The 25018-nt window shown below is 39.6% G+C and overlaps 3 protein-coding genes and 1 non-coding gene across 4 annotated transcripts; 2 read left to right on the top strand and 2 right to left on the bottom strand.

Moving 5' to 3' along the window:
• The first annotated feature begins 1699 nt into the window (after positions 1-1699).
• Positions 1700-3531, top strand: mrpl34 (mitochondrial ribosomal protein L34). The gene is made up of 2 exons (XM_062429229.1): positions 1700-1818; positions 2772-3531. The coding sequence occupies exons 1-2, from the start codon at positions 1763-1765 to the stop codon at positions 3088-3090; spliced, it is 375 nt and encodes a 124-aa protein (XP_062285213.1). The 5' UTR covers positions 1700-1762; the 3' UTR covers positions 3091-3531.
• A 1511-nt stretch (positions 3532-5042) lies between these two features.
• LOC133990599 (DET1- and DDB1-associated protein 1-like) lies at positions 5043-9106 on the top strand. Its single transcript, XM_062428960.1, has 5 exons — positions 5043-5344; positions 5606-5686; positions 5843-5894; positions 6942-7003; positions 7132-9106. The coding sequence occupies exons 1-5, from the start codon at positions 5336-5338 to the stop codon at positions 7234-7236; spliced, it is 309 nt and encodes a 102-aa protein (XP_062284944.1). The 5' UTR covers positions 5043-5335; the 3' UTR covers positions 7237-9106.
• A 786-nt stretch (positions 9107-9892) lies between these two features.
• On the bottom strand, positions 9893-24087 carry LOC133990733 (anoctamin-8-like). Its single transcript, XM_062429132.1, has 18 exons — positions 23856-24087; positions 20814-20924; positions 18304-18436; positions 17638-17776; positions 17353-17449; positions 17090-17206; positions 16800-16927; positions 16451-16612; positions 15213-15365; positions 14535-14661; positions 14281-14336; positions 14107-14181; positions 12599-13096; positions 12032-12199; positions 11739-11930; positions 11496-11627; positions 11044-11154; positions 9893-10650 (listed from the first exon to the last, which is right to left on the bottom strand). The coding sequence occupies exons 1-18, from the start codon at positions 24061-24063 to the stop codon at positions 9988-9990; spliced, it is 3270 nt and encodes a 1089-aa protein (XP_062285116.1). The 5' UTR covers positions 24064-24087; the 3' UTR covers positions 9893-9987.
• Positions 15883-15955, bottom strand: trnak-cuu (transfer RNA lysine (anticodon CUU)). Its single transcript has one exon. It is a non-coding gene; the product is annotated as a tRNA-Lys (tRNA).
• Positions 24088-25018: the final 931 nt, after the last annotated feature.

Raw genomic sequence — 25018 nt, forward strand, 5'->3', positions numbered from 1 at the left:
GGCGATCTCACTCGTGTCGCCCCCTAGTGGAAACAGGAAGTGCCATATTTTACATCATCATTGTGCGATTTCCATAAAACTTCACATGTGTAATCACTGTCCCACCCTGAACGCAACCGCTTGTGTTTTGTTACACTCTACTGCCCCCTGGTGGATGAACCATCAACCTCTCATAACTCCTTCATGCTTTGTCCAATTCACTCCAAACTTCACATGACTGATGAGTGGCTGCCGTGAACACACCAGACCACACCAGACCATACCAGACCATATGTGTAACTACCTGTGACTGGCCCCTACTGGATGAACGAAACATTGCATTTTTGGCCTCCTTCCAGGTTTTTTCTCACTTTCTGCTTCACGCCACAGCCCCGCCATGCCTCCAGCCCGCGGTGGCATGGGTGAGCGAGGGCCCGCCATCGCCGCTTGCGGCTTTAATTTTGATTGTTATGCAGCTCAACACTGAGGGAATGCAAGGACACTTAAGTTTGTTAAAAGTTAAATCCTCTCCTGGTCTTAAATATTGTTCAGATATTTTACCCCTCTTTCCAGCTCTGTTCGGTAATGTTGAATTTTCATTTACTATAACCCCTTGTTCCCCCCCTGTCAGTGTGTGTAAAATAATGTTAATTCGTCTGATTCAGGATCTGGGTAGTATATAGGTTTACTTTGTTATTTTCAAAAATTCAATATTTCGCCACTGCATGGTAATTTGACTGTCTAATCAGAGAATGTTTTATTTCCACAAGTAAGATTAGTACATCCAGGAAGGTTTTTATTTGGTTTATCTGAGCTGTTTTTTCAGCTGTAGTGAGTCAGTGGGGATCTGTTGTTTTGTTTTGTGTATTCATGATTTGGCGCCACCTGCAGCCTTTCTCTTTGATAGATACATATGAAGGTCTGTCGGTTAAACTGCTTTTCCCTGACAGGGATAGGATTTTTAAACATTTTTTATTTCTATTGCGCTCGTCTTGATGACGACATCCGGTCTCAGCATATGAGAAAACAGGTCATTTTTTGTTTCTGTTTGCCAGTGATTTTATTTTTTTATTATTCTAAATATGAAAAAAAAGTCAAACCCGTTTAAAAGTTCTGCTCATCCCTTTTGACCACGAAAAATAAAAACAGCTCGTATTTCAATTTCTTTTGTATTTTAAAACGAAAATCCAATAACTGGTTTCTGTTTTTCAATACTCGTTCCTGAAAAGAAATTTGAATGACCAAAATATACATCTTAGGGCCACTTGTAGTTTATTTGGTTAACTTGTGGCCACCAGTAATGGACCATGCATTATGCAGGCCAGAACTGGGCCTGAGTAATATTACTATCTGTGAACATACGCAATGTGTAAATCCTCATATGCAAAACATTTTACACAAACATCATAACCTTTCAAATAATTGTAGACATCCCAGCAAGGGATAGTTTTTGACTGTTGTGTAGGCCTATCTATTTAGCAAATGAAGGGGGTCAATATTTGTTAGTAATGATGCACTGATTGATTAATTGATTTAAATGTACATTGATAACTGCACTTACAGTAATGTAATGTAGTAAAAATGATTATCCCTGGCGCAAATCAGTATCGTCGGCTGGACTCAATGTAAAGAATTAAATACAGGGTTTAAAAAAAGAGTAAAACAACCAGCTACCAGCATTTCAATTGGCTGAAAGTTCTGAGCCAATCGCGTTGCTTCATGTTGGGTGGCTAGCAGACCTGTGACATTCACTTCTCCATGTCAACTGTATAAATATCTCAAGATGAATACTATATTGTCGTCTATTTCCCGACTGCGTGGGCTAACTCACATTAGCAGGTAACACCATTCATGTGTTTGTACGATGGTTTAAAGCCAACAGTGTTTGTTCAACATGCTAACATTGACACGCTAGCATTAGCTTAGCGGTCCGTTAGCAGCGTGGCTAGTTGATAATGAATATGCAGGTAGCTAAGGTTAGGTAAGCTAAACACTGGCTGGAAACTATATTTAGGTGATAAATAGCTGATCAAATCATACTGTAATGGCAGCTAATCAAACCAAAACACTGACAGTCCTAAATCGGGAAAACATATATTGTGTAACACAAGCGTTAATAACGTAAGTTGTCATAAGTTACTGTTACAGCAGTTTAGCTAATGCAGGTGTTAGCAGGGTTTAGCAAACAGTGACCGTGTTAAGTTACATGGTGACTTTCAGCGGTGTGAAAACACAAACAGTACATACATGTGTTCGCCTTGTGTAGTCTTATCAATTGAATTCTTTACTTTTAAGATCCACATCAAAATACGGCCAAACAGCCAGGAAGAAGCGCACTTTTCAACACGTTTAAAACAACGAAAGATCTACACTTCTCTTCTGAACCGTTTTCCATGAAATCTTGTAGACATAAATGACTCCTCCATGGTATCATTTTCCACCTCTACACGTCGTGTTTTTAGATGACCTCTAATTGTCTACCATATTGTCTTGTTCTGTAGGACATTTCAAATGTATAAAACACAGCTCAAGTGATGACAGATTTTGATTAAGTGTGAATCACAGGATGTTATGAATGAAAGTACCATTTAAAATGTATTTTCAATCTATATGCAAAATGTCATCAATATATCGATTGAAAACCAAGGCATGGCAGCAACAGTGCATGAGAACCACACATAAATTTCTTCAACATAATGTATTACAACTTGACTTTAATTACAGTGCTCATGTGTTGATATTGAAGAAGACCATTTGTTAATAGTTGTTTTGTTTTGTTTTTTTCCATTCAGCATTCCTGCAGGGAACCTTGTATTAACTGGCAGCACTCACCTTAGATTATTCAGCAACTGGATTGTACCCAGAGCAGCTGCAGGACCTCAGATTTCCAGATGTGGGCCACTCTTTTCACAAGCTGAGGGTTCAGGAGTATTCCAGCAGCTTCCGTGGCAATACCAGCAAGTACGAACACGGAAAAGAGGTACTGAGTATCAGCCCAAGAATATCAAACGCAAGAGGACCCACGGTTGGATCAAGAGACTGAGCTCAAGAGGCGGCATTGAGGTGATTCTACGGCGCATGTTGAAGGGACGGAAGTCACTTGCACATTAATGGTCCTGGTTGGAAAGCAGGATTTTGTGGTCGACCTGTAAGACTTTCAAGAAACAGACATTGGTTCTGAAATGCTTGTGGTGCTCGCCAAGCCACCAAGAACTTATGTATTGGGTTAACCAGTGATACTGGGTGTGGGTCAGGATTGGCATTCCCACCTAATTGATCATGAATGGAAACTGACCTTCTACAAACAAGGTGCTACCTCCTTGAATGAAAATAGGCCTGGTGGTTTCACCCAGTTATTTTTCCTTGCATGAAGTTCACCAAATGATACTCAATATCTCCACAAGGCTCATTAAATTTTTTTGTGCTTGGGTGAAATAATTTGGCTGAAAGACAAAATGTGTCTTTAATAAAATCCTTGTTTTATTATTGTGGTGTAATAAAAGCACCGAGTTCTGTGTGACCTGGAAATAAAAAGCACCCTATCAGAATATACATGGTATGCATTTGTTGTAGTTTTTTGCTTTTTTTTTCTTCAAGAAAAAAATACTTGACCTGCCGTTGACTTCATGTTCAAGGCAGACTTTGTAGATATATGACTATTTTCAAGCTTGACTGCCATCTTCTGTTGGTTATTAAGTTTAGGTTTATTGTACTAAAAGCAGTAAATACTAAAAAGAGTGTTGAGTTAGCAGACTCAGTGATTAATTGCTTGTCAGAGGAGCTAACAAGAACTGGTTTCCGAGGGGGGACCTGAGGTCCTTCAAGGGACCAAGAATTCAGAATACAGAAGAATGTATGTTATTTACGACTTTATGACAAGTAAATAATACATCATGAGCAATTAACAAAATAGATTAATAAACATTACTTGTTATCAATCATACATGTACTCCTAGTTTTACTGTCAAGTTGTTAGAGATCTGGTCTAGCATTAAGAGTTGTAACATCATTTAAAGGAATTTGGCTTTTCAAAAATATTCAGCTTCTTCATTTTGTAGTTTATTAAATCTGTACCCTTTTTTAAAGTTTTTTTTTTTTTAGATATATATAAAATACTCTGTCTGGTGGTGGTTTTTCCATAAAAAAGTTCAATTATTTTGTTAAAATCCTAAAAATTACATCTAATCCTTCTCCCTTAACAAAAAGTCCATAACCTCTGAACATGCAAATATATTTCATTTCAGAAGTTTAACTGTTGGAGGCAAGATGTGTCCCACTTCACTGAACTTCACTCAGTGTTTGCGTACTGGATGCTTCAAATTTCCACATCACACTTCAGTGGGTTGAATGTTGGACCAAGATTGGCTTCCAGACTATTTGTGATATTACAAATCATATTCATAGACCCAGCTCATAAAACCGTATTTTCAATGAGCACAGATAAACTTCTAATTTTCAACAGATAAATGTGGAAACAGACCTTGCACATACATCATTCTGCACAGTGAAGCTAAAACATACAACTGAAGGTGGAAAGAAGAAAAACATATATATTTTTTGTGCCTAACTCATAATTTGGAGCTGAAACGGCAGTAAAGATCCATGACTATCATAAGCATGTGCGTCACTCTGTTGTGAAAGGTGCTTCATCGCCACAACGCGTTATTTTTTCCCACCCGCATTCTGAGAACACCCGCCCCTATTCTGCTTCTGATTGGCGCTGATATTTATTACTCTATTTCACTTCTTATGCCTACACCTAAATCCAAGAGGGCTGTAACATTAACCAACCTAACCAGCGCAGGCAACGTGTTTTAGCCAATCAGAGGCAGAGGAGGGCGGGTCTTCACGGAATGCGGGTATGACAAAATACAGCTGCCACAACCCCCCCTTCCTTTGGAGGATTGGTCTGTTACATAATCTATTTCTAGCCAATGAGCACACAGCTACTCCTTCTCTTTAAGAGGCTACGACTGTTCCACCAATCAGGTGCGTCGGATCTCGAAAGGTAACCGCCCCTGAACAAACGAACAACAAAAATGGAGTTGTGAACTAGTAGCAAGTTAGCCTACGAAGGACATTCAGTTTCTGTTTTTGCGTGAAAAAAATAATATCAGTTGGAGTTTACACTAGATTAAAGTAGTGTAGTTCGATCATATATAATTAACGTGTAGTTAATATATTGCAGCAGTCGCCAGAAGCTGTCAAACTGATAAACAACCCGGTATTTTGGCTACGACAAAGACAACAAGGCTCAGTGGCTAGCTAGCTAGCATCTGCTCATTTTCTCCAGGTTTTCACTCGCACACCACCTAACCTACCGAGTTACCAAAAGAAGAGTTCGAGTCCAACAGACATGGAGAAGGTTAGTTCACTTCTGGTTCGATGCTTAATAGTACACGAGCAGGTCACTGAAGAGCTGGTTCTTATCGGTTTTGATACACATGCTGCTTAAGTGGTGGCAAGTAGCACGTACTGTTTATGCCCTCTTGAAAGTTGTCCGGGTCAGTACCAGGGGGTGAATTTGTTTAATGCTGCCTGGTTATGGCCTAGTTTGCCTGACCACCTGGCTCTTCACGTTCATTGAAACTGTGTAATTGTTGATATTGTTCTGTTCTGCTTGCAGAGTGATTTCCTGAAGGGTCTGCCTGTCTACAACAAAAACAACTTCAGCAGGTTCCATGCTGACTCTGTATGTAAAGCATCAGTAAGTGATCCAGTCTGTAATTAAATCATGTCATCAGATAACAGTGATGAAGTAGATTTTAAATCCAAGAATGCTTTGTCATATGGTCGTATTACTTTGTTGTCTGAGGGAAACATAGCAAATTTACAGACTAATAACTTCAATATATAATTTTAGAACCGTCGACCATCTGTGTATCTTCCAACCCGGGAATATCCATCAGAGCAGAGTAAGTACATTGACTTTTTGGAAAATGTATAGAGCATAGGGAACTACAGTTCTTTCTTCTCAAATTGATTCAATATTCTGTTAATATCTCAGGAAAAGATTATACCCCACATAGGGCTGGGAAATATATCGATATTGTGATATGAGAGTGGATATTGTCTTAGAATTTGGATATCGTAATATCGTGATACAGCATAAGTGTTTATTTTCCTGGTTTTAAAGGCTGCATTACAGTAAAATGATGTAATTTTCTGAACTTACCAGACTGTTCTAGCTGTTGATTTGCCTTTACCCACGTTATCATCATATCCAAAGTACTGATGATTATTTATCAAAAATCTCATTGTGTAAATATGTTGTCCACCAATAGTCAGCCCTACAATATTGTTGCAATATCAACATCGAGGTATTTGGTCAAATATATCGTGATTTTTGAGTTTATCTGTATCGCCCAGTCTTACTTCAGCTTTACTTTAATTTCTATGTTTACAATTAACACTTTGCACATATTTAAAAACACTTTATGCACCATTGTTAAGCATTTCTTTAATGTTTATTTTTGCACCTTAATGTGAATAGATAATTGTTAAATGTTCATTGTGATTTTAATATTCATTTAGACTTATGTGTACATTTACTTATTTGAGTGTTTTTCATGGTTGTGTTGACATTTCTTTTCCCTGTCTGCTTTGATTGATAACTGAGGTAATTATAATCAGAGGAAGGTTAAGTTTACAATAAAAGTGTTTACATTTAATATTTTTCCCCCCTGGTCCTTATTTTAAATAGGTCATTAAAAAATCAATAATTATCGATATCGACTGATATGAAACACTTTTATCGTGATACAGTTTTCAGCCATATCGCCCAACCCTAACCCCAAGCACAGAAAACAACTATTTATGCGTAGGCATGATCTCAATTTATGATATCAATGAGAGGAAATCATCATCATCAACAGCTGGTTCAAACTGAATTCTTACTTCTCTGTTCCTTTTAACTTTATGCCCCTCATGATCTAATCAGTGTCTCTGTTGTTTCTCCTCAGTCATAGTGACAGAGAAAACGAACATCTTATTGCGATACCTCCATCAACAGTGGGATAAAAAGGTAAATGTTTCTAATGAGATTTGACGTCAGGGAGGTGAAGGCTAGTCCTAACTGTTTTATTTATGACTGTTGATATGTGTGTTGTGGTTCCCAGTTTGTTAAATGTCTTTCTTTTTTTACTGTATCAGAATGCAGCAAAAAAGCGGGAGCAGGATCAAACGGACGGGGAGAACACAGCGCCACCGCGAAAAATTGCCAGAACCGACAGTCAAGAGCTGAACGAGGACTCATAAAATGGTGTGCTGTACATCCCAGCAGAGACTGACTTGCACAAATAAAATGCACACTCACAGATCCAGGTTATAAATATGTTTGCAAACCCAGGCCTTGACACTGAAGCACACAAGGATCATTTCAGACAACAGCTGACATGGCGTTAATCCCAAAAGCTTCATTGCAGTGTCGGTCAAAATGTTTGCATATGACGTTGGATTTCCTTCTCAACCAAAACCCTTTTTCCTCCTTTTTATTTACTGCTTTCACCCACTATTTCCTTTTACTTCCATCAAGCCACACCTCTGCCTCAGATTTAGTCTTTGTAGTTTTGGAAGATAACATGCATCTACCTCCTTATTCCCGAAACCCTCTGGTTCCCAGTCACGTATGCTCGCCTTTTATTCTTTTAAAAAGGCAGGGAGTAAATCCATTGCTCCTCTGCTGCCATTTCATGGTTTACAGTTGAAGTTACTCTAACCATCTCCAAGATATGCATGTTTTAAGTTTATATCAGCGATTAAGCAGCATGCAATCTTCTGTGGGTCCTACTCTCCATTGGGACTTTTTTTTTTTTTTTTTTGAATTATGTGATGACAGTGTAAAAATTATTTAAGCTCATCTTTTATTTGATTACTGTCCTTACAGTAAATCAAAAATAAAACCGCACTGTGTAAGTTGCTAAGATGTAAAGATCCATTCAGGGTTTTGTTATGGGCTGTGTTGTGGAGGAAGACAGAAGCGTTGAAAGAAATGGTCTCGTGTTTCCTTCTGATGAATAATGATTTATTGCCTTAAATGGAAGCGAGTGTGTTTTCACTATGTCTTAGGGCCCCTCTTTGGTTTACATTGTTGTTTCAGATGAAAAAATTAACCACTGTTGAGTCGAATGGATATTGGTCTGTCCTTTTAAATAAGGATGCATTTGAGCCAATACAGTCATAATAAATGATGCAATCTCTTTTTTACAGTGTGACCTGCAGATTTCTAGCCATATTCTGATGCTCAATACTCTGAGATTACCACTTTATAAGCAGTGCTCGTATCTTTGTAACAGCAAGGTTAGCATGATATTTTTTACGAAATGGGTGAAGACTGCAGGCGTGTGTAAATGTACACCAAGCTGTACTAATGTGTAGGCTACTTGTGAGGACTTTCAACCTTTTTATAAATGTGCCATTCACATTTACATAAACAGGTTGATCACAATGAGGGAATGTGTGCTTGGAATTACAAGCTTTTGACAGCAGGGCTAAATAAACACTGTCTTTGCTCCATAATGCTACACAAATGTATATTTGTACAGTGTATATTGTGATCGTTCTGACCTTTTTATCAGGTAACAAGTACTCACCCTGATTTTGTCATCCCCAAGTCAGCCATATTATAATTTCATTTTATTTTATGCTGGAGTCATACAAACCAAAGTTTGGTTAACACACAAATAATTTTTGGACTGGGTGAGGCTCGAATTCTTTTGTTGCACCTTCTAGAAATATTACTTTTTGCAAACATGTAGTGATCTGCTGCAAGTTGTATTTGTCACATTTTCAATAATGTTTAGCATGGCTGATGGTTGAGTCTACATCTGTTATGTTTATTATAGATTGTTGGTTTATGGAGTATATGTTCAGTTTGGCTGCTCATAAAAGTACAAAACATGTAGAATACACAACCAAGTTGATCAAGTATGACTTTAATCCAGAGACAGTCTGTGTTTTATTTTCCCTACTCTTCTTAGAAGAGGGTTAATTATCATAAGGTTTGTATTCCATTACCTGGTTATGTTTGGGATGTTTACTGTTTAATGGGTTGCTTTGAATTTATTGTATAAATGCATTTTTTTTTTGGCAATTTCAGATCTTGCCCTTGTATAGATTACAACATACAGTAAAAGCTATAACTCATATCAAATGGCAAAATGTTTTTGTTGAACTGAAGAAAATCCCCTCCTTCCTATAACATGTATATGTGTATAGACTGTACACGAGTGTGTATGATCTGCTTGTCCCATTTCTGAAACACAAATCAACCCAGCCGTAGTCTATCATCCAGTGATATTTATTGTAAACAAAATCAGCCAATGCTTTATCTCTTGATGGATGATTATTCAAGTGAGGTTTATTTGCATCATAGAAGTACATTCACTAATTTATGTAGTAAAATAATTCATAGAAAATCAAAGTTAAGAAAAATAGAATATTTTTCATGGTCACAGTGAATATAATCTGACCTATTGCAGAAGAATACAATGGCTTTGAAAGTGTTTAACAACTGAAAATATGTGATGGACAAGTAATGCATGCACATGACGCAACATGCATTCAATGCAGGCATCAAAGTGAGAAACGAACCTGGAGTGGGAAGCTGTTATTTGCATTCTTTGACCAAAGGGGCTCATTGATGATCAGATCCTGGTTTTTGAAAAAAAGATCCTTCGCATCAACATAAGATGTTCTGGTGCTGTTAAACCAGGCAGTCATGCAGTATTTAAACCTTAAGGAAAAGATTATTCAAGCCCCATTCAAGGAGTTACACTTACTGTACATTTTTACATGGAAGCTAGATAGTGTTAATAGATACAGTATAATGCTTCGTGCAAAGTAAGTTGCACCAAAAGTGAAAGTCTTAACGCTTGCTAACCTTACATGTGGTCTTTGAGACTAACATGTTTTCCTACAGTACAGGTGTGTTGCTGTCTAACAATGTTACCTGAACAATTATACATAGCACTCCATCTGTAATATTACATTGGCGTGGTTGAACTTTTATTAACTCTTTGAGCCAGAGTTTTCTAAATCAGTTAATTGTCTTGTTTCTCCTTTATCAGACTCATTAGATGGTAATTCCTCTTGGGTTGTGTTTAAGTCAGCCCTATTAGGCTGAGTATTAGCAGACTGGGTGGGTGGCTGTGTCCCATTTGCGCACACCACAGTGCCCTCTGATTTGCTGAAACTGAACAGCTTCCCAGGACTGAATGTCCTGTTGGGGGACTGAGACCTCTCCTGGCCACTAGGGGGAACTGAAGAGGTCACTGTTGACCCAGGTGTTGCTCCAACTGCCACTGCTGGCTCTTTTTTCACCTCAGGTGACTTCAAGAACTTCAGAAATCCAGGAAGCTTTGCCTCTCCTCCCGTTGGGGACTGGGCCGGTGAGCGTGATGTGCCAGAGGAGAACTTCCCCTGGAGAGGGATGATTTGCTTGAGCTTCATCACATTGTTGTTTCCCAGCAGAGAGCTGGGTCTTTTAGGCTTGTCCCCTGGCTTGCCACCTGCTGCTTTGTCATGGTGGTGCTGGTGCTGGCTGTCTGCTTTGTGGTACTCGCTCTCCTGACGGGCCTCAGCCTGAAGTTCAGCCTGACGCTGAAGCTCATCTTCCTCACGTCGACGTCTGAGCTGCTGTTGGAAATGGTGCTGGGCCTGCTGCTCATGCTTCTAAATGGGGATATGTGTTAAAATTAAGATATAGAGGCATCAGTGTTTGCTACGAATGACTGGCTCATTTTACATTACAAGTCATTCACACAAACAGCTATTTTGTACTTGTTTACACAAAATATGATGACTTTTGCTAATAGTTGTTTTTTTCTATCTTTGTCTAAGACACCATCAAGAGGATGCATCACTGACATGATACAACACTATACAAGCATAGTCAAACACACACTTATTTCTTATGTATCAGATCACAGTGTGCAGTCATTTTTTTGGACAAAGCACAGAGGGAGACCAAGGGACACAAAGGGATATGTATATACAAATATGACTGAAATTACACAGCAAGTCTTTCAATGGCCGAAGGTCTTTCAAGCTATGATACAACTATACCTTGAAAGCTTCCCTTCGTCGATACTCTAGCTTGGCCATCTCCTCTGCTACCCAGCCAGGGATATCAGGGATGGCAACATGGATGATGTACTTTAGGAGGATTGCAAAGTGCTGTAAACCACCAAGACCACAAAGGGACAAGCTCAAAACAATATTACATCAAGGCATAACCACATTTTATTTGCTGTTATGTACTTTATATATGGGCAAAACATCGCATCACATCTTGTACACATATCAAAAACTCTTGTGAGGTTTTGTGTTCATCAGTGAACATAGTTTATACGAACTTAGCTAAAAAAAAAATGAAGGTTTATGAAACCACCACAACAAATAATAGCAGGCCATGCACATGTGTACTTCTTTTGTTGCGTAATTTTGGGAATAAAACTACAGTATATCCTTAAAATAAAAGCCTGCATTTACTGTACACACATGAAAGCGGTGCATACCTCCAGTAAGACAATGGAGATGATGGTCATCTCAGGGCTCAACCAGGGGAAAAGACGCTGCAGCTGACCGCACTGACCAATCAGGTAACAGTTAACTATGATGGCTATCAAGCCCATGGCCTCCATCGCAGTCTGGTTTTGAGAGAGAAAGAGAGACATCCAACCTTTTTGTCAGATACCTCCAACATGAACAGTGCAGCCTGGAAGGCTTGTCTGACATTTTGAAAAACAAAACACACCGACCTGCCATTGTCCGATGTTCTCCACCCTCTGTCCAAAGGGCCTCTGTAGGCCCGTACACAGCTTAAGGGCATCACTGCGGATCTCGATGATGTTGTTGATAAGAGCACACATGGCCGCCAGGGGAAACGCAGAGGAGAAGAGCACCACATAGCCAAACTGAATGAACATCTCCTGGTAGTCCTGAAGCGTATCCTGCATTATGCAGCAATATGATTATTTTGGAAAGGTACTTCATCTATCGCTGAACAGGATTAAAATGATATTTTATGAAAGTTAAACAAGATTTTGCACACCTCATATGTCTGCATACAGCTCTCAATCTCAGCCTGGGTCATAGAGACAGTTTTGGGTTCTTCTGGTGGATCAATCCATGACTTCTTGTCCTCTTTCCTCTCGACAACATTCTTTCTTCTGTGACACAGAGATTCGTATTCTTTTGAAGAGGACACCTTGGTGTTCTCCTGCAAAAGTCAATATTAGATTCATAATACTTTCTTTAGTAAATACCTGAGTAAAAAAAAATTATAATGTGTACTAGTTTGTAGCAACATGTCTTAGAGTTGAATGCATCTTCAACTCAACAATGTGTATGCTAATTTCATCTCAACCTTATTGTTGTACTACTTGGAAGACATGTATCTTCATTCACAAAACTACAAGACAAGTTTAACTGAATTGGAAACAAGTGGTATAATCTAAACATAATCTCAACATTTTTTTATTTTGCTAAAGAAAGTTAAGATTGTATGACAATTTTAGTTTGAAAGACCTGAGATGGCTATTTAGTATAGAGAAAGGTGTCAGATCTACAAAGCTGCAAAGCATGTTGACAAATCAAAATCACCAAGAGGCCTACGTACTTGAGTCAGCAATTCACAATCACTGTCCTCGTCACAACTGTCAAAAATACTGCAAGGATCCATCCCTTCCTCCACCAGTGTCGGACTGTCCTCAAGGAAGCTGTCATCCACCTCCTGTGTTTCCGTCGTGACATCCTGGTAGTCAACCTTCTCAGTAAAGCTGACTTTTCGTTGTTTCAGAACGCTGTCACTCATGTCCCACTCTTCTTCTGTCAGCCTGAATCCAGCTTTTAAATCCCCTCTTCTCTTTTGCTGTGGGTTCCCGTTAGAAGTGTGACTGACAGGGATCCCTCTGGGGCCCAGGAAGGAGTAGGATGTCATTGAGGCTTGGGCTTTTCCCAGAGCCAAGCGGCCGTACTTGAGCATGATGGCTTGGAGAAGCTCCCACAGCACCTTTGGAGTAAAGACACCCAGCTTGTTTTGCTCATAGATGTAAGGCTGGAGGACCTCTTTGATGTTTTGTAGGAACTGGCGGAAGATCAGTAGCGTAGCCAGCATCTGTGAGAAGCAAGAGAACATCTGTCACTATGCTGGATGTAAGAGGATCAAAATGGAAAACACATGCACATTTCCAAAAGGGTTTAGCAAGCACAAGCGATTTAATAATCCCCTCCAGACATGTTTTAAAATTAATTTAAAATACTCCACTATGAATAATAATTTGTGTCTAATATGGTTTTTCCACAAAAAAGTTCAATGATCTTGTTAAAATCCTTATAATTACATCTACTCCTTCTCGTTCATTAATAATTCCACAATCTATAAATATGCAAATATATTTCTTTTTATAAATATAACTGCTGGACACAAGATGTCTCATACTTAGCTGAAAAGTCATTCTCAGTGTATGACTACCGGAAATTTAAAATTTCCAAATATTGGTCTAACCAGTTGTGATGTCTTCATCCTCCTTTCAGCAGATGAATGTGAAAGTGACACAGTGAAGTAACAATATCCAAAAACACATTTTTGAATGGAGGGGGACTTTAAATATTAAGGTTGACAGAAGTTACAAATTGTAGGCCTGACATGACAAGTAATTTAAAGCATTCCAGGGTCAGACACATAAAATTAAAGCAATAGTTCAGCCTTTTCACTTTCTTGCCAAGAGTTAGATAAGAAGATTACTCTAATGTCTGTACAGTCAATATGAAGCTAAGCTAACTGTCACCACCCAGTGTTTAAACTACAAGTTGTGGTTTTGTTTGAGGTTATTTGCAGGACAATCTTCTAGCTGGGTGCAGTGAGTTCCTGGGGTCTTGTGGTCAAAACCTTTCTTTTTACACTTCAGTTTTTGTACGTATTAAACAAACAAAATATAACTTCTGTATTAGGTAGCTTTAGAGGGGCTGGTATGTAGATTTTGCTCCCTTCAGACAGAACCGAGCTAGCTGTTTCCACTCGGTTTTCTGTCTTTATGCTACACTAACCAGCTGCTGGCAGAGAGGGGTAGAATGTTCTTATCAAGCTCATCTTACTTTTGCAATACTGCTAACAGCTGTTGTTACCTCCTTTAGTCGCTCCATGTCCTTGAGGTAGAATCCAATGTAGAAAAGGCTAAGGTAAGAATTGATGAATTCAAACTGTAAAACAACCAGAAAACATTAGAGGAAGTCAAACACTTACTCAATCAAGATGAATTATCTCTAAACAATCCGGAAAGAAGAGGAAGAATGACTTACAAAAACCAGCTTGATGATGAGATTATTTTCATAGGCACTCTGAAGTCTGTAGTTCTCTAGAAGAAGAAATACATATCAGAGAATTACAGTAAAAAGCCATCTAGTAAAAAGGTTTTTTCACCAGTGCTCAACATAAAAAAATACTCATTACCGTGAATTCCAATTATGGGCAAATGCGTTCCATTTTAATTTAATTTCCAATAAAATACTTATCTCGATTATATATCACAGAGATTCAATATTGTGTCTCTTACCCATGTCATTGAGCCAGTAGGCAATCTTCTTATACACTTCATCACATATGGTTACAGTAATGGCCAGAAGTATCTTAGGAATGAATCTTGTGATACCAGGTAGCTCCTGAATCTCCATAACCACTTCCTGCAAGGTGAATTAGAAGCATGATAAATATTTAATAAGTCCTATTAATCTATGTCTGCTCTCTCAAATCCCACAGCTATTTTAAAAAAAGCCTTTAGCATGAATCTGAGCTGAGGAGGTGTGTCTAAATGTGCTTTGTTTAACCTGTTTGTAAAAATGATGCAATTCACAAATCTTCAGACTAAACTGTAAGTATGGTGTGTACAGATGGGGTCCAAATTAAAAGAAACCCTGAATAAGAGAGTGGAGAAACATATCAAATGCAGATGCTTACATACATCAGGGCTCACTGAATAGTTTGGTGTGTATGAAAAAAATGCAACACTTCACAGTCACCAGATGTTAACCTACTTGAATACTTATGAACGATTTTGGACTGACAAGACAATGCTTTCCACCACCACAAGACCAAATGATAAAATATAAGCTTCCATCTTCAAATTGCTCTATGCTCTATATATGCTCTATCATATATATCATCCCCAGACAATGATAACACCAATTCTTCAAAGTGAACACTGCTTTCATGCTATGTTTTTTCTGGTCCAAACCTGCAGTTCCAGGCAGAGGAGCATAGCGAGAAAGACAAAGCAGAGACAGAGGAGGCAGATGGGCAGGCTGACCAGCCATCTGAACATAGCCCTCTTCCAGGGGGGATAGTAGAACTCCTCACAACCTGTTATGGGACTGCAGCGCTTTACACCCTGCAGAAACAGCGGAGGAGGATGACAGAGACAGAGACAGTGTTTTTTTCTTCAATGCTATCGTCCTAACTGGAAAATTCATTGCAATTATTTCTGCAAACTTTGCTCCATAAGAGCTTATTGAATTGATTGTTTAGTTGGCTTCTTCTTCTTCATCATCATCTTATTATTATCTTACATATGATAGTAATCTTGTATGTTCTTAAAAGAAGCACGAATGCATTTCTTATGTTTTCACTGCTCCAGCTTTTTCTAGGAAATATATATATATATTTTTTTTTTATGGTGACGTTTCTACATAAAAGTTGCCTTCTCTACACAACTTTTTATTTGAATTTCTATGCATGCAGAATGTATGTACGAAAGTAAAATAAAACTATAATATAGTTCGCAAAACATCACAACTCAGTATTTTTGAACACATCATTTTAATTCCTTTCATATACAACATTATTATACTATTTTTTTATTAATAACTGCGCTGCTGTTGGCAGAGGCTCCTCCTCCAAAATTCTGACGCCCAACGTGGGGCTCGAACCCACGACCCTGAGATTAAGAGTCTCATGCTCTACCGACTGAGCTAGCCGGGCATGTTGAATATAATGCCCACATTGCTTCACAAATCGGGTCACTCACTTCCCTTCTCCCCCAGTGTCTATTCAACAGGAGGTGGGGGGAGAGACACTGCCCCCCGCCTCCCCTCCCACTTTTGGGGTTTGAGGATACACCGCTCTTGTAAACATAATGATCACATTTCCTTGTATTGTGTGCAGGTCTCTGCAGAGTTGCGCAAGTGCTCACTAACAGCACTAAACCATGTAAACAGGCACTGATATTGCAACATCGCACTACCTGAATTGGTACACGGAAGTTAATGAATTTACAGTATGATTCATAGAGCTGTCCAAAAAATCAACTAACAAGTGACTGACAACAAATGTGTGGGAGACAATGTCAATACAGTAAATAAGTGAATAAAAAATCTACTTCACAAACATTTTTCACAACTTTCATTCACCATAAAAATGAATAGGCTAGTTGTTGTTTTTCATAAATGCATGCTAGGCTTCAACAGCGATGCTTACCCTGAACTGTGGCCTGGGCTCCTCTAAGGACTCAGCAGGAGTGTCCAGGGTGCCCCACCTGTAGGCCAACTCTGCCTCTCGCCTCTTCCAACGCTCCAGAAACAGCGTCGCCCACACAACATTGAAGAGGGCAAACACCACACAGCAGATATCCTGACTGGTCTGAACAGGAGCAAAAGAGAATAAAAGATACTGATGTAACTTATGAAATTAGCTGCAGTTGTTTCATAAAGTGCCAATTCTAAAAATGTTAATATAAATCAAGATCTCTGTAAGATTGTATTTCTGACATAAAAACAGCATGAGAAAGCAGCATCAGTAATTTTGTTATAGAAAAGGTTTCATGTACCTGGTCGGCTTCTGCTAGTATCCAGAGCAGAAAGCCAATGACAGCGGGGTAAAGCATGGAGTTGGTGTAGAAACCAAGCCAGGCAAAATACATGCCGATCTTCACTCCAAAGTAGTCACAGATGTCATCTACAAAAAAAGGTGTGTAAACACACAATAGTACAGCCCTCAGAATAAGTCTTCAGTGTTTAAACAAATGACGTTATACCAATTACATTAACAGATAGTAGATAGTATAAGTTAATGTGCGTTGGTATAAATGAGCAGAAATAAAATTCTGGCACTGCTTACCCAGTGGCTGCCTTTCACATACAGCCTGTACCCAAGATGTCATCAGCTGATTGAGGATCCTCTGTTCATGAAGAGGAAACATTTGATGGATCACCCCTCGAGCCACCAGCTCCGGGACTGGAGATGACACATCATGTTTTATACACTTGGTATCTTAGGTGACATGTGGTCCATGTTTGACAAAATTTTAAGGCCTTTGAAGAAAATAATTTTCCTAGCCAACGAGAGCTACATTTAATGGTGAAACTTTTAAATGAGCGTACTGATTGGCTGTCCCTCCAGGAAGTGAATGTTGTGAAGCACCTCCCCCTGTTTGGCTCTCAGGTTGTCCAGCCAATACTTTATGATGCTTTGACGCTCCTAAAAACATTTACAGGTATGGGGAGACAAAAATATAAATAATGAGAGAAACGCATTTTTAATATAATATAACTGAACAAAAAGATACTGAATCTTTCGTAATATCCCAAAATAATCATGTGTGTAATATTCTCAAAAGATTCACAGCCATGCAGACATGCAACTCACATGGAATTTCAACCTCTAACCTGTGAGGTAAAAAAGCAGAGCTCGCTCTCTATGTTCTCATAGATGTTGTCCTCTTCACAGGAAAAGCGCCGCATCCCGCCGCCGAACTGTGGCTTGACGGCCTTGTGCATACTCATCTGCTCCGCTCCCTGCAGCAAGCTGAGGATGAGGAGGGGAAATGAACAGCAGGATTAAACCCGATTGAACACTGTGCACAGGCTGAACTGCAGATGTTTGATAAATTAAGTGCATTATGGAGAGGCACACAACAAACTGAAACACACACAACCACACATCTGGGTGATGATTCACAGTGTCACACAAACACACACAAGCTCATGTTTGTACAACATCCAGAGTGAGGACCCTTATTAACACAATGCATTTAATGCTCCCATATTTTGAAATAAACTCTAGAAATGTTGCCGCACCCCTGTATTTCTGCAGCTTAATAAGGGGGTAAAATGTTACCAACAACCCAAAAGAATCATATTTCAATCACAACATTTATCTATTATCATAATCTAAATCCTAACATCAAAACTAGCATTTATCAGCCTCATTGAAAAGAAAGGACCTGCAAAATGCCACAAATCTAGAGATGTACAACTCAAAACAGTTCAGACAAAAGCACAAAGCCCCACTCATGCACGCATACACACAGAGTGTGAGTTTCAGAGTCCTACTTCTCAAATGTTGTCGTGATGAAAAAGGCGTGTGCCTGGGTGTGTTTATGCTGTCGAACTTGAATGCTGACTTGTGGGATTCCAACACGAATCTGATTCAGGAGCCACAGCAGAGTGTGGTCATCTATTGAATCTGGAAGAAGAAAAATTTGATATACACCTTTTACTCATTTATAGATGCTTGTATTTTCACTAACAATAAATATGACAAACAAAATACATTCAGTGTTATTTCTCACATGTTTGCAGACCTATTTGTCAAAGGCAAGAAATTATGAGTTCATTGCATAAAGAGGCTGAAACAAACCCATCCCTTACAGCCCTGAAAAAAAGTAGTGGGATGGTGGTTATTGTGGAGCCCAAGTGGCAAGAGTTGGGCTTATCGTACTGATAGTTTTGATCATACTCTCATTATTAATTTGTTGCATCATACTCATACTGAGGAAGGTTCTGATGAGAGCTGTTGTTAAACAGATGAGTCTTGTGGCAGCCACAAAAGTGACAGAGTTTCAACTTGCTGAAATGGTTATTAATCAGCCTGATATGTTCCCTATTCCAGACTATATGACGGATGTATGGGGACGACAACTCAGCAGAGTCAGAGGAGTCAGAAGGAGTGACAGTTGCTTGAGAGAAACTGATTGATCTCCAAGCCCCGGGAACGTTTCGAGGAAAGGAAGGATTGATCAATATCACCACGCATCGTAAGTTCTAGAACCTCTCTGAATTGAGTCTGTTTTGATTTATACATAACTGGACAGTGCAGGCAAGTGTTGAATTGAGTTTTACCATGCTTACATCACATTTGTAACTGATTTCAAATACTTTATGTTAATCATATATATCTGTATAACCATTGCATGCCAATGAGAGAGAGGAGTCATAATTAAAGGAGGCTGTGAGGTTCTTTCCCAGCAAGTTAAGTTAAATATTGTTGAATGTGAATTGATGATGACTTGACTGGGTGTTCACCCTAATGTGCAATGGTTGATTAATTGTGGGTGTAATAACCCCCAGAGAGGGGATTATATGGTATTATATGGTTTCTGTGAGAGAGTTAGAGGTAGAGTGTATGTGCAGAGATTCAGCTAAAGACCAGGAATGTGGTGTGAGAATGATCAAGGACAGTTTGGGAGCAGAGTATGATAAGGGAGAATGAGGGGACGAGCAAGCTGGGCTTATGGAAAATAAAAAGAGACATTGTTGTGTGTGTTGACTTCTGTAGCTCTTCCTATCTTTGTATATAATGTACACTTGTGCAGGTCAGTCTCTTTTCTTCTGTGCAGAATAAACAACTCCTTTTCCATAAGTCACAAGGCTGTGAATTGTCATCTTTGGCATGAGCTAGACATGGTATAGATATAGTAACCACAACAATAGTTAAGAGTTCCAATTAACCTCTATGTACATATAACACGTTTTTTCCCCCACAGGTTGAGCGAATGACTGATTCTAATCAAATTTCAGCTGTGTCAGCAGACTGTATGCAGCACACTGTGTCTCAATCAGGTCATTCTGTGCCCCCATTTTAATTATGACACTGACAAGAGCATATTATACCTAAAATTGAAAACAATCAAATTACAGACTTGGGATCCATCCAGAATGAAGGCCTTTATTCAGGAATAGTTTATATTTCTACATAGCAATCAACTTAGCTCTGAGGCTGAATGTTAGCTAGAACTAAAACTGAGATATTTAAGAAGCCTGGCAAACAATACTGTTTTTTTTTATAAAACCAGCAAAGCTTTGAAACATAAACTGCAGGCAAAATTATCAAATAGGATAAGTATGCTGACATCTAGCAGCTAGACGTCAGTATACCACAACAGAAATATGTGTGCCCCCAGTGAGCATATAACAAAATCAGGATGAATTATGTGCTTCTGTAACGCAACATAGAATTTTACTGCGCATATTATACTCTTTGCAAACTCTCACACACCACATAAAATGAGGCTGCATTTGGCCCACAGGTGTTGAGTTTGGCACATTTAATGTTGGAAAGGTAGCATACAGTAGACCTTTACAGCTTTTTTGCTGTAAAAAGCTGCCTGCTGCAACCAAAATCAACACTATAAGAGCTGAAACTGTGAACTAAAACAGGAAAATTGGGGGCTAAAAAGCCAAAACAATGAACCAAAAGACCCCGTTAGGCTCTGTAAAGCTATGGGGAAATGCAAAGTCGGGGGTTTGTTTTTTCAGGGTGGGTTCTGTAGTGTATCTGTCTGAGTCAACCCACAAATTGGGATTGATAAAAATGGATCTAGTCATATTTTTTTGCCCACTGCCCCTCTGCTTCTAAAGGATACTGCAGAAGGGTCTGGCTTGTGGATACAGATTTTGTTATTGGATAAGATCTAATTATCCCAAGAGGCCATTTTTAAGTCTTAGCCATATATCTAAGTAGCTGGCTGACCACCAAAGACATTTAATGAGGATACACTGTTCTCTTTACAGTGAAGGATTCATCACAGGACGGACAGAGAGGATGTTGGAGCTTACCGTACCTGGGAATGTCATCAGGATATCACAGTTTTCAGTAGGCACCATCTTCAGCCAGGACTTGCGAGACATTATGTAGTGTCTGGCCTGCAGAAGCCGCTTCCCAAACAATTTATCTAAAAGGAAGAGGGGGTATCAGGGGGAGAAGGTGAGACCGAGACAAACTGGGGTTAATAAAGTTTGAGAATGATTACAGAGAATAGTGAGTGAAAGAGGGCTAGAGAGAGTATGTGTGTGTGTGGGTGAGACAGAAAGACAGTGTATTTTCTCATCAGAATGATGAAGGACACCGATGGCAGGTTAGTCATGAGTATCACTACAATAACTCTGCCACTCATCACTGAAACTATTTCTTCACTATATTTTATGTCCTTTCTTATATTTTGCCCCTGTCATGGTGACTAAGGGGAAATGACAAAATGACAGAATGTCCAAAATAATTGCTCAGCCACTGTGAAGGTTAACTGTACTGCAGACCTGGTCTCATAGCACTATACAGAGCAAATGCTAAGATGTGTGAACAAAACAGATGATCTGTAAACTAGCTGGTGTGTGTCTCAGAAATAGTCACACATAAAACTTACTTTTCAAATCTGTCTCTAAAACCACTAAATGTTTGCAATGCAACAGGCCTTGATCCTGGTTAAAATAATCACAATACAATCTAAGTCCTGATGTTATCATTTTGTGCTGCTTCTTTTTCTTCTTTAACACTCTCAAGCCACACTGTCTGTCTCATGCAAGCACAATAGCCCCAATGACTGACCGATCTCTGCATTGTTCACTGAATCATACTATGACACTTTCTCAGTCCGTGTCTGTGGTCTGGGCTTCACATTCTGCAGTGTAAATGCATGTTACCTACTTCCCTTCAAGTCCCGTCCATCCCATCGACAGCAACAGCACTGTCATCTCTCTGTTGTAGTATTATGTTTGAGAGATATAGGCAAAATGTTGTACCTATAATACATGTCAGAAAACAATGCAAGCAGGATCTTGTTCCTGTGTTCATCATGCAAGAGATGTATAAAATAACTGTGCAGTAATGCTGATTAAGTGTGTGTGTGTGTGTGTGTGTGTGTGTGTGTGTGTGTGTGTGTGTGTGTGTGTGTGTGTGTGTGTGTGTGTGTGTGTGTGTGTGTGTGTGTGACATAATGATGTAATCCAAGCCACATCGAGGGCTGGAGGCTTTTCATTATCCTGCATGTACTGTATATTTCCCAGTCTTTTTCTCTATGATTGTCACTGACATCATTGCTTTTTGGATTTATAGAATATATCAAAAGAGAAAATGGCAAATATTGATATAATAATATGTATATTAATCAGCACCTTTCCTGTCCTGTCTTATCTGTTCTCTTTACATACTGCAGTCCAAAATGAAACACTTGAGGCCTTTAGCTTGGCAGAAGCACACTGGGTACATCACACTATGCCTTGCATCCCAACCACTTTGGCAAAAATGTGTATGTCTTCATTATCAATTTAAAGATGGATTTTAAAGAATCATTACTTTTTTAAACATGGTATGTTTAGGTTATGGGACTACAGGTTTGGGTATTTGGGCTTGTTCCTTTCCCAGCTTGCAATGGACAAAATGTAGGCAGACAGCCTGGATAGAGTGCAGACCATGAATTCTTTCCATCCATATCTGTCAGACCATCACATTTGGACTTAAACGAGCAGCTATACAATCCTGGGATTAAACTGCAATGCACACCATAAACACAAACTCCAACTGTGGAGCAACCGTGCACTACCGCACACTCATAGACAACCATAAAGAACTGCCAAAAACTCTTTTCACAGCTCTTTAACCACAATTAAATAACTTGTCAACTCTGTTGAATATTTATATTAACAGCTCTCCCTTTCTGTGCGGTTGTTACAGACTTTGTAAAATTTGTCATGAGCTCATAGACCATGCTGATGAGCTCACCAGGAAAAATTATCATTCATTCTATAGATCTCAGCTAAACAACTGTCGCCAGATTAAAACTGTAAAACAGAACATGAGGACTAGAAACTCCAATCTTCAGGCAATGAATGAACCTCCACCAAGCTGATAATGGTCCCAGATGGGAAATCGTTATCACTGCCAGGGACAGTGCTAACACATACCACAGTGGTGCAGAGAAAATAAGTGATGGTCCATTCAAAGAAAACGTAAAATATTTCATTTCAATGGCTATGTACACCTAGCTCATTTTCATATGTTGTCAGTCTACATTACATCTACATCTGATCCATATAGCCTAAATGTGTATTGTGGTTCAAATGGTTTGCATTTGTTCGCCCAGAAGTCGGGATGCAAATCAAAGCAAACACGGCAGAGGTATTGTTCAGGCTAAGATTGTAAAGGTCTTAGCTGGTCAAATCTAGATGGCCAGACCTTCACCTCTATCCTAAAGGCAGCATGGGCATGAACTGGGGCCAGAACTGGACAGGGGCCTCTATATTTACCCCCTGATAGATCAAAAAGATAATAACATCAATTTATCAGTGGTACTTCATGACCATCACAATGCAATTCCAGCAATGACCGTGACAACAGTCATCTGCTCACTCACCGCTGAAATATTTCTACTGTAAAATCTTCAAGTCTTCAACCCATGAGACGAAACGGACACAGCTGACATCTAAGCCGTGCAACACAATCTTGACTCTCTTCAAAGTATAGTGTAACACAGCCCGTTCGGACATGCACCCCCGCTGCAGAGGACTCAAGTATGCACCTGTAGACCACAAAGCCTGACTCTTCCCGGGCCTGCCTGAATCGGAATGCGCACTATCTAGCGGGAAAAGGAAAGACGCACTGAAATCATAACCCAATCACAAATGATTGACCCCTGTAGTCTCATGTGAGTCATTCAGAGAAGTCTATCAAGCATCAGTGACTGCACCATATTGCCCAAGCACAGTAGCCCAATCCAGTTTTCCATCATCCTATTTTTCCCCAATTGAACACAAACACCCAGCTTCCTCTGATCTCCACTGTACGCACTCAGGCAGGACACATGTTTACCATTTTTCTCTGTGACACTCACCGAGCACACCGGACGGCGTTAAGGGCGTTTGCTGCTGCTGCTGGTGGTTGTTGGTCCTGTCCTGCTGCTCGCTTGGCACTGTCCTCTCCATCCTCTCTCCTGCCCCGTCGCCTTCGTCGACGTCTGCCGTGCTGCTGCTGCTGTTGCTGCTGCTGCTACTGTTTACAGTAGCGTCAGTATCAGCTGCTCCGGTACCCGCCGATTGCATAGTGGCTCATATAGGATAATAGCACTCCAGATGGTGAAGGGGCTGGAGGACCGCACTGCACGGAGCACTGTTTTTATTGCATGACTGTTACATGCGATGGGAAATCCCTAGTGTATCTGATAGTTGAAGAGGAGGGGGGAGGAGGAGAAGGGGAGGAAGAACAAGATCATGGTATCTACACGTTACGCGCACCAATCGTGACTTGGTGTAGTGACGACAGAGTTTAGGGGATCACCGCGCAGGCTACAGGTCCATAAACAATGACATAGCTTATATGCATCCTGTCTATAGCTGCACGCAGATCTGAAGATGGATTTTCGATGACAGCCTATTAATATGTCACAGCTGTACTTTATGTCCCTGAAAGACTTTTATTACAAGCACCATCCTTTCTATTTGTAGAAAATATGAAGCCAAATGTGTACAGCCATCAGGACATTGTTCGCAAGTAGCCTATAGGTTAGGCAATATTTTGTTTAATGGGAAATAAATAGACATGGTCAGGGCCTGTATGTGTAAGAGAGTCCACATTTAACGTATTTATGTCACTAAATTGAATGTGTACTAGCCTATATATTGTGTTTCAGACTGGATAACACATGTAACCATGGCCAGATTAAAGGGGGGCCAAAAAGTGGTCCTTGGCCCCTTATGAACCTCCAAGCCATCTTTATGTACCTGTCAACTCGTATCAGTCTACAGAGCACACAGAGACCAACCAGTACTCCCATGCTGGAACTCTAATTCTCCATATTGTTTCTGTGGGACAGTTTGAGACAATGTGATTTGACACAACTTTATTTAGAAATGGGCACGATGGTACTGTAGCACAAACTAAATAAGTTAAAACCAACATGGGCCCCCTCTTCAAGACAAAGCCACAAGATTAAAGGATAAGTTTGACATTTTGGGAAATACTAATTAGCTTTCGTGCCAAATATTAGATGAGGGTATC

The sequence above is a fragment of the Scomber scombrus genome, chromosome 11 (genome assembly GCF_963691925.1).
Source record: "Scomber scombrus chromosome 11, fScoSco1.1, whole genome shotgun sequence".
Taxonomy (NCBI): domain Eukaryota; kingdom Metazoa; phylum Chordata; class Actinopteri; order Scombriformes; family Scombridae; genus Scomber; species Scomber scombrus.

Excerpts from the sequence above, each read along its gene's own strand:
- mrpl34 (XM_062429229.1), top strand. The coding sequence starts at position 1,763 with ATGAATACTATATTGTCGTCTATTTCCCGACTGCGTGGGCTAACTCAC. Across the intron at positions 1,819-2,771 it reads GGGCTAACTCACATTAGCAG|CATTCCTGCAGGGAACCTTG; the intron begins GTAACACCATTC and ends TTTTCCATTCAG.
- LOC133990599 (XM_062428960.1), top strand. Across the intron at positions 5,687-5,842 it reads ACTCTGTATGTAAAGCATCA|AACCGTCGACCATCTGTGTA; the intron begins GTAAGTGATCCA and ends ATATAATTTTAG. Across the intron at positions 5,895-6,941 it reads GGAATATCCATCAGAGCAGA|TCATAGTGACAGAGAAAACG; the intron begins GTAAGTACATTG and ends GTTTCTCCTCAG.
- LOC133990733 (XM_062429132.1), bottom strand. The coding sequence starts at position 24,063 with ATGCAATCGGCGGGTACCGGAGCAGCTGATACTGACGCTACTGTAAAC. Across the intron at positions 14,337-14,534 it reads CTACTGGCTCAATGACATGG|AGAACTACAGACTTCAGAGT; the intron begins GTAAGAGACACA and ends TTCTTCTTCTAG. Across the intron at positions 11,155-11,495 it reads TCTCCATTGTCTTACTGGAG|CACTTTGCAATCCTCCTAAA; the intron begins GTATGCACCGCT and ends GGTGGTTTACAG.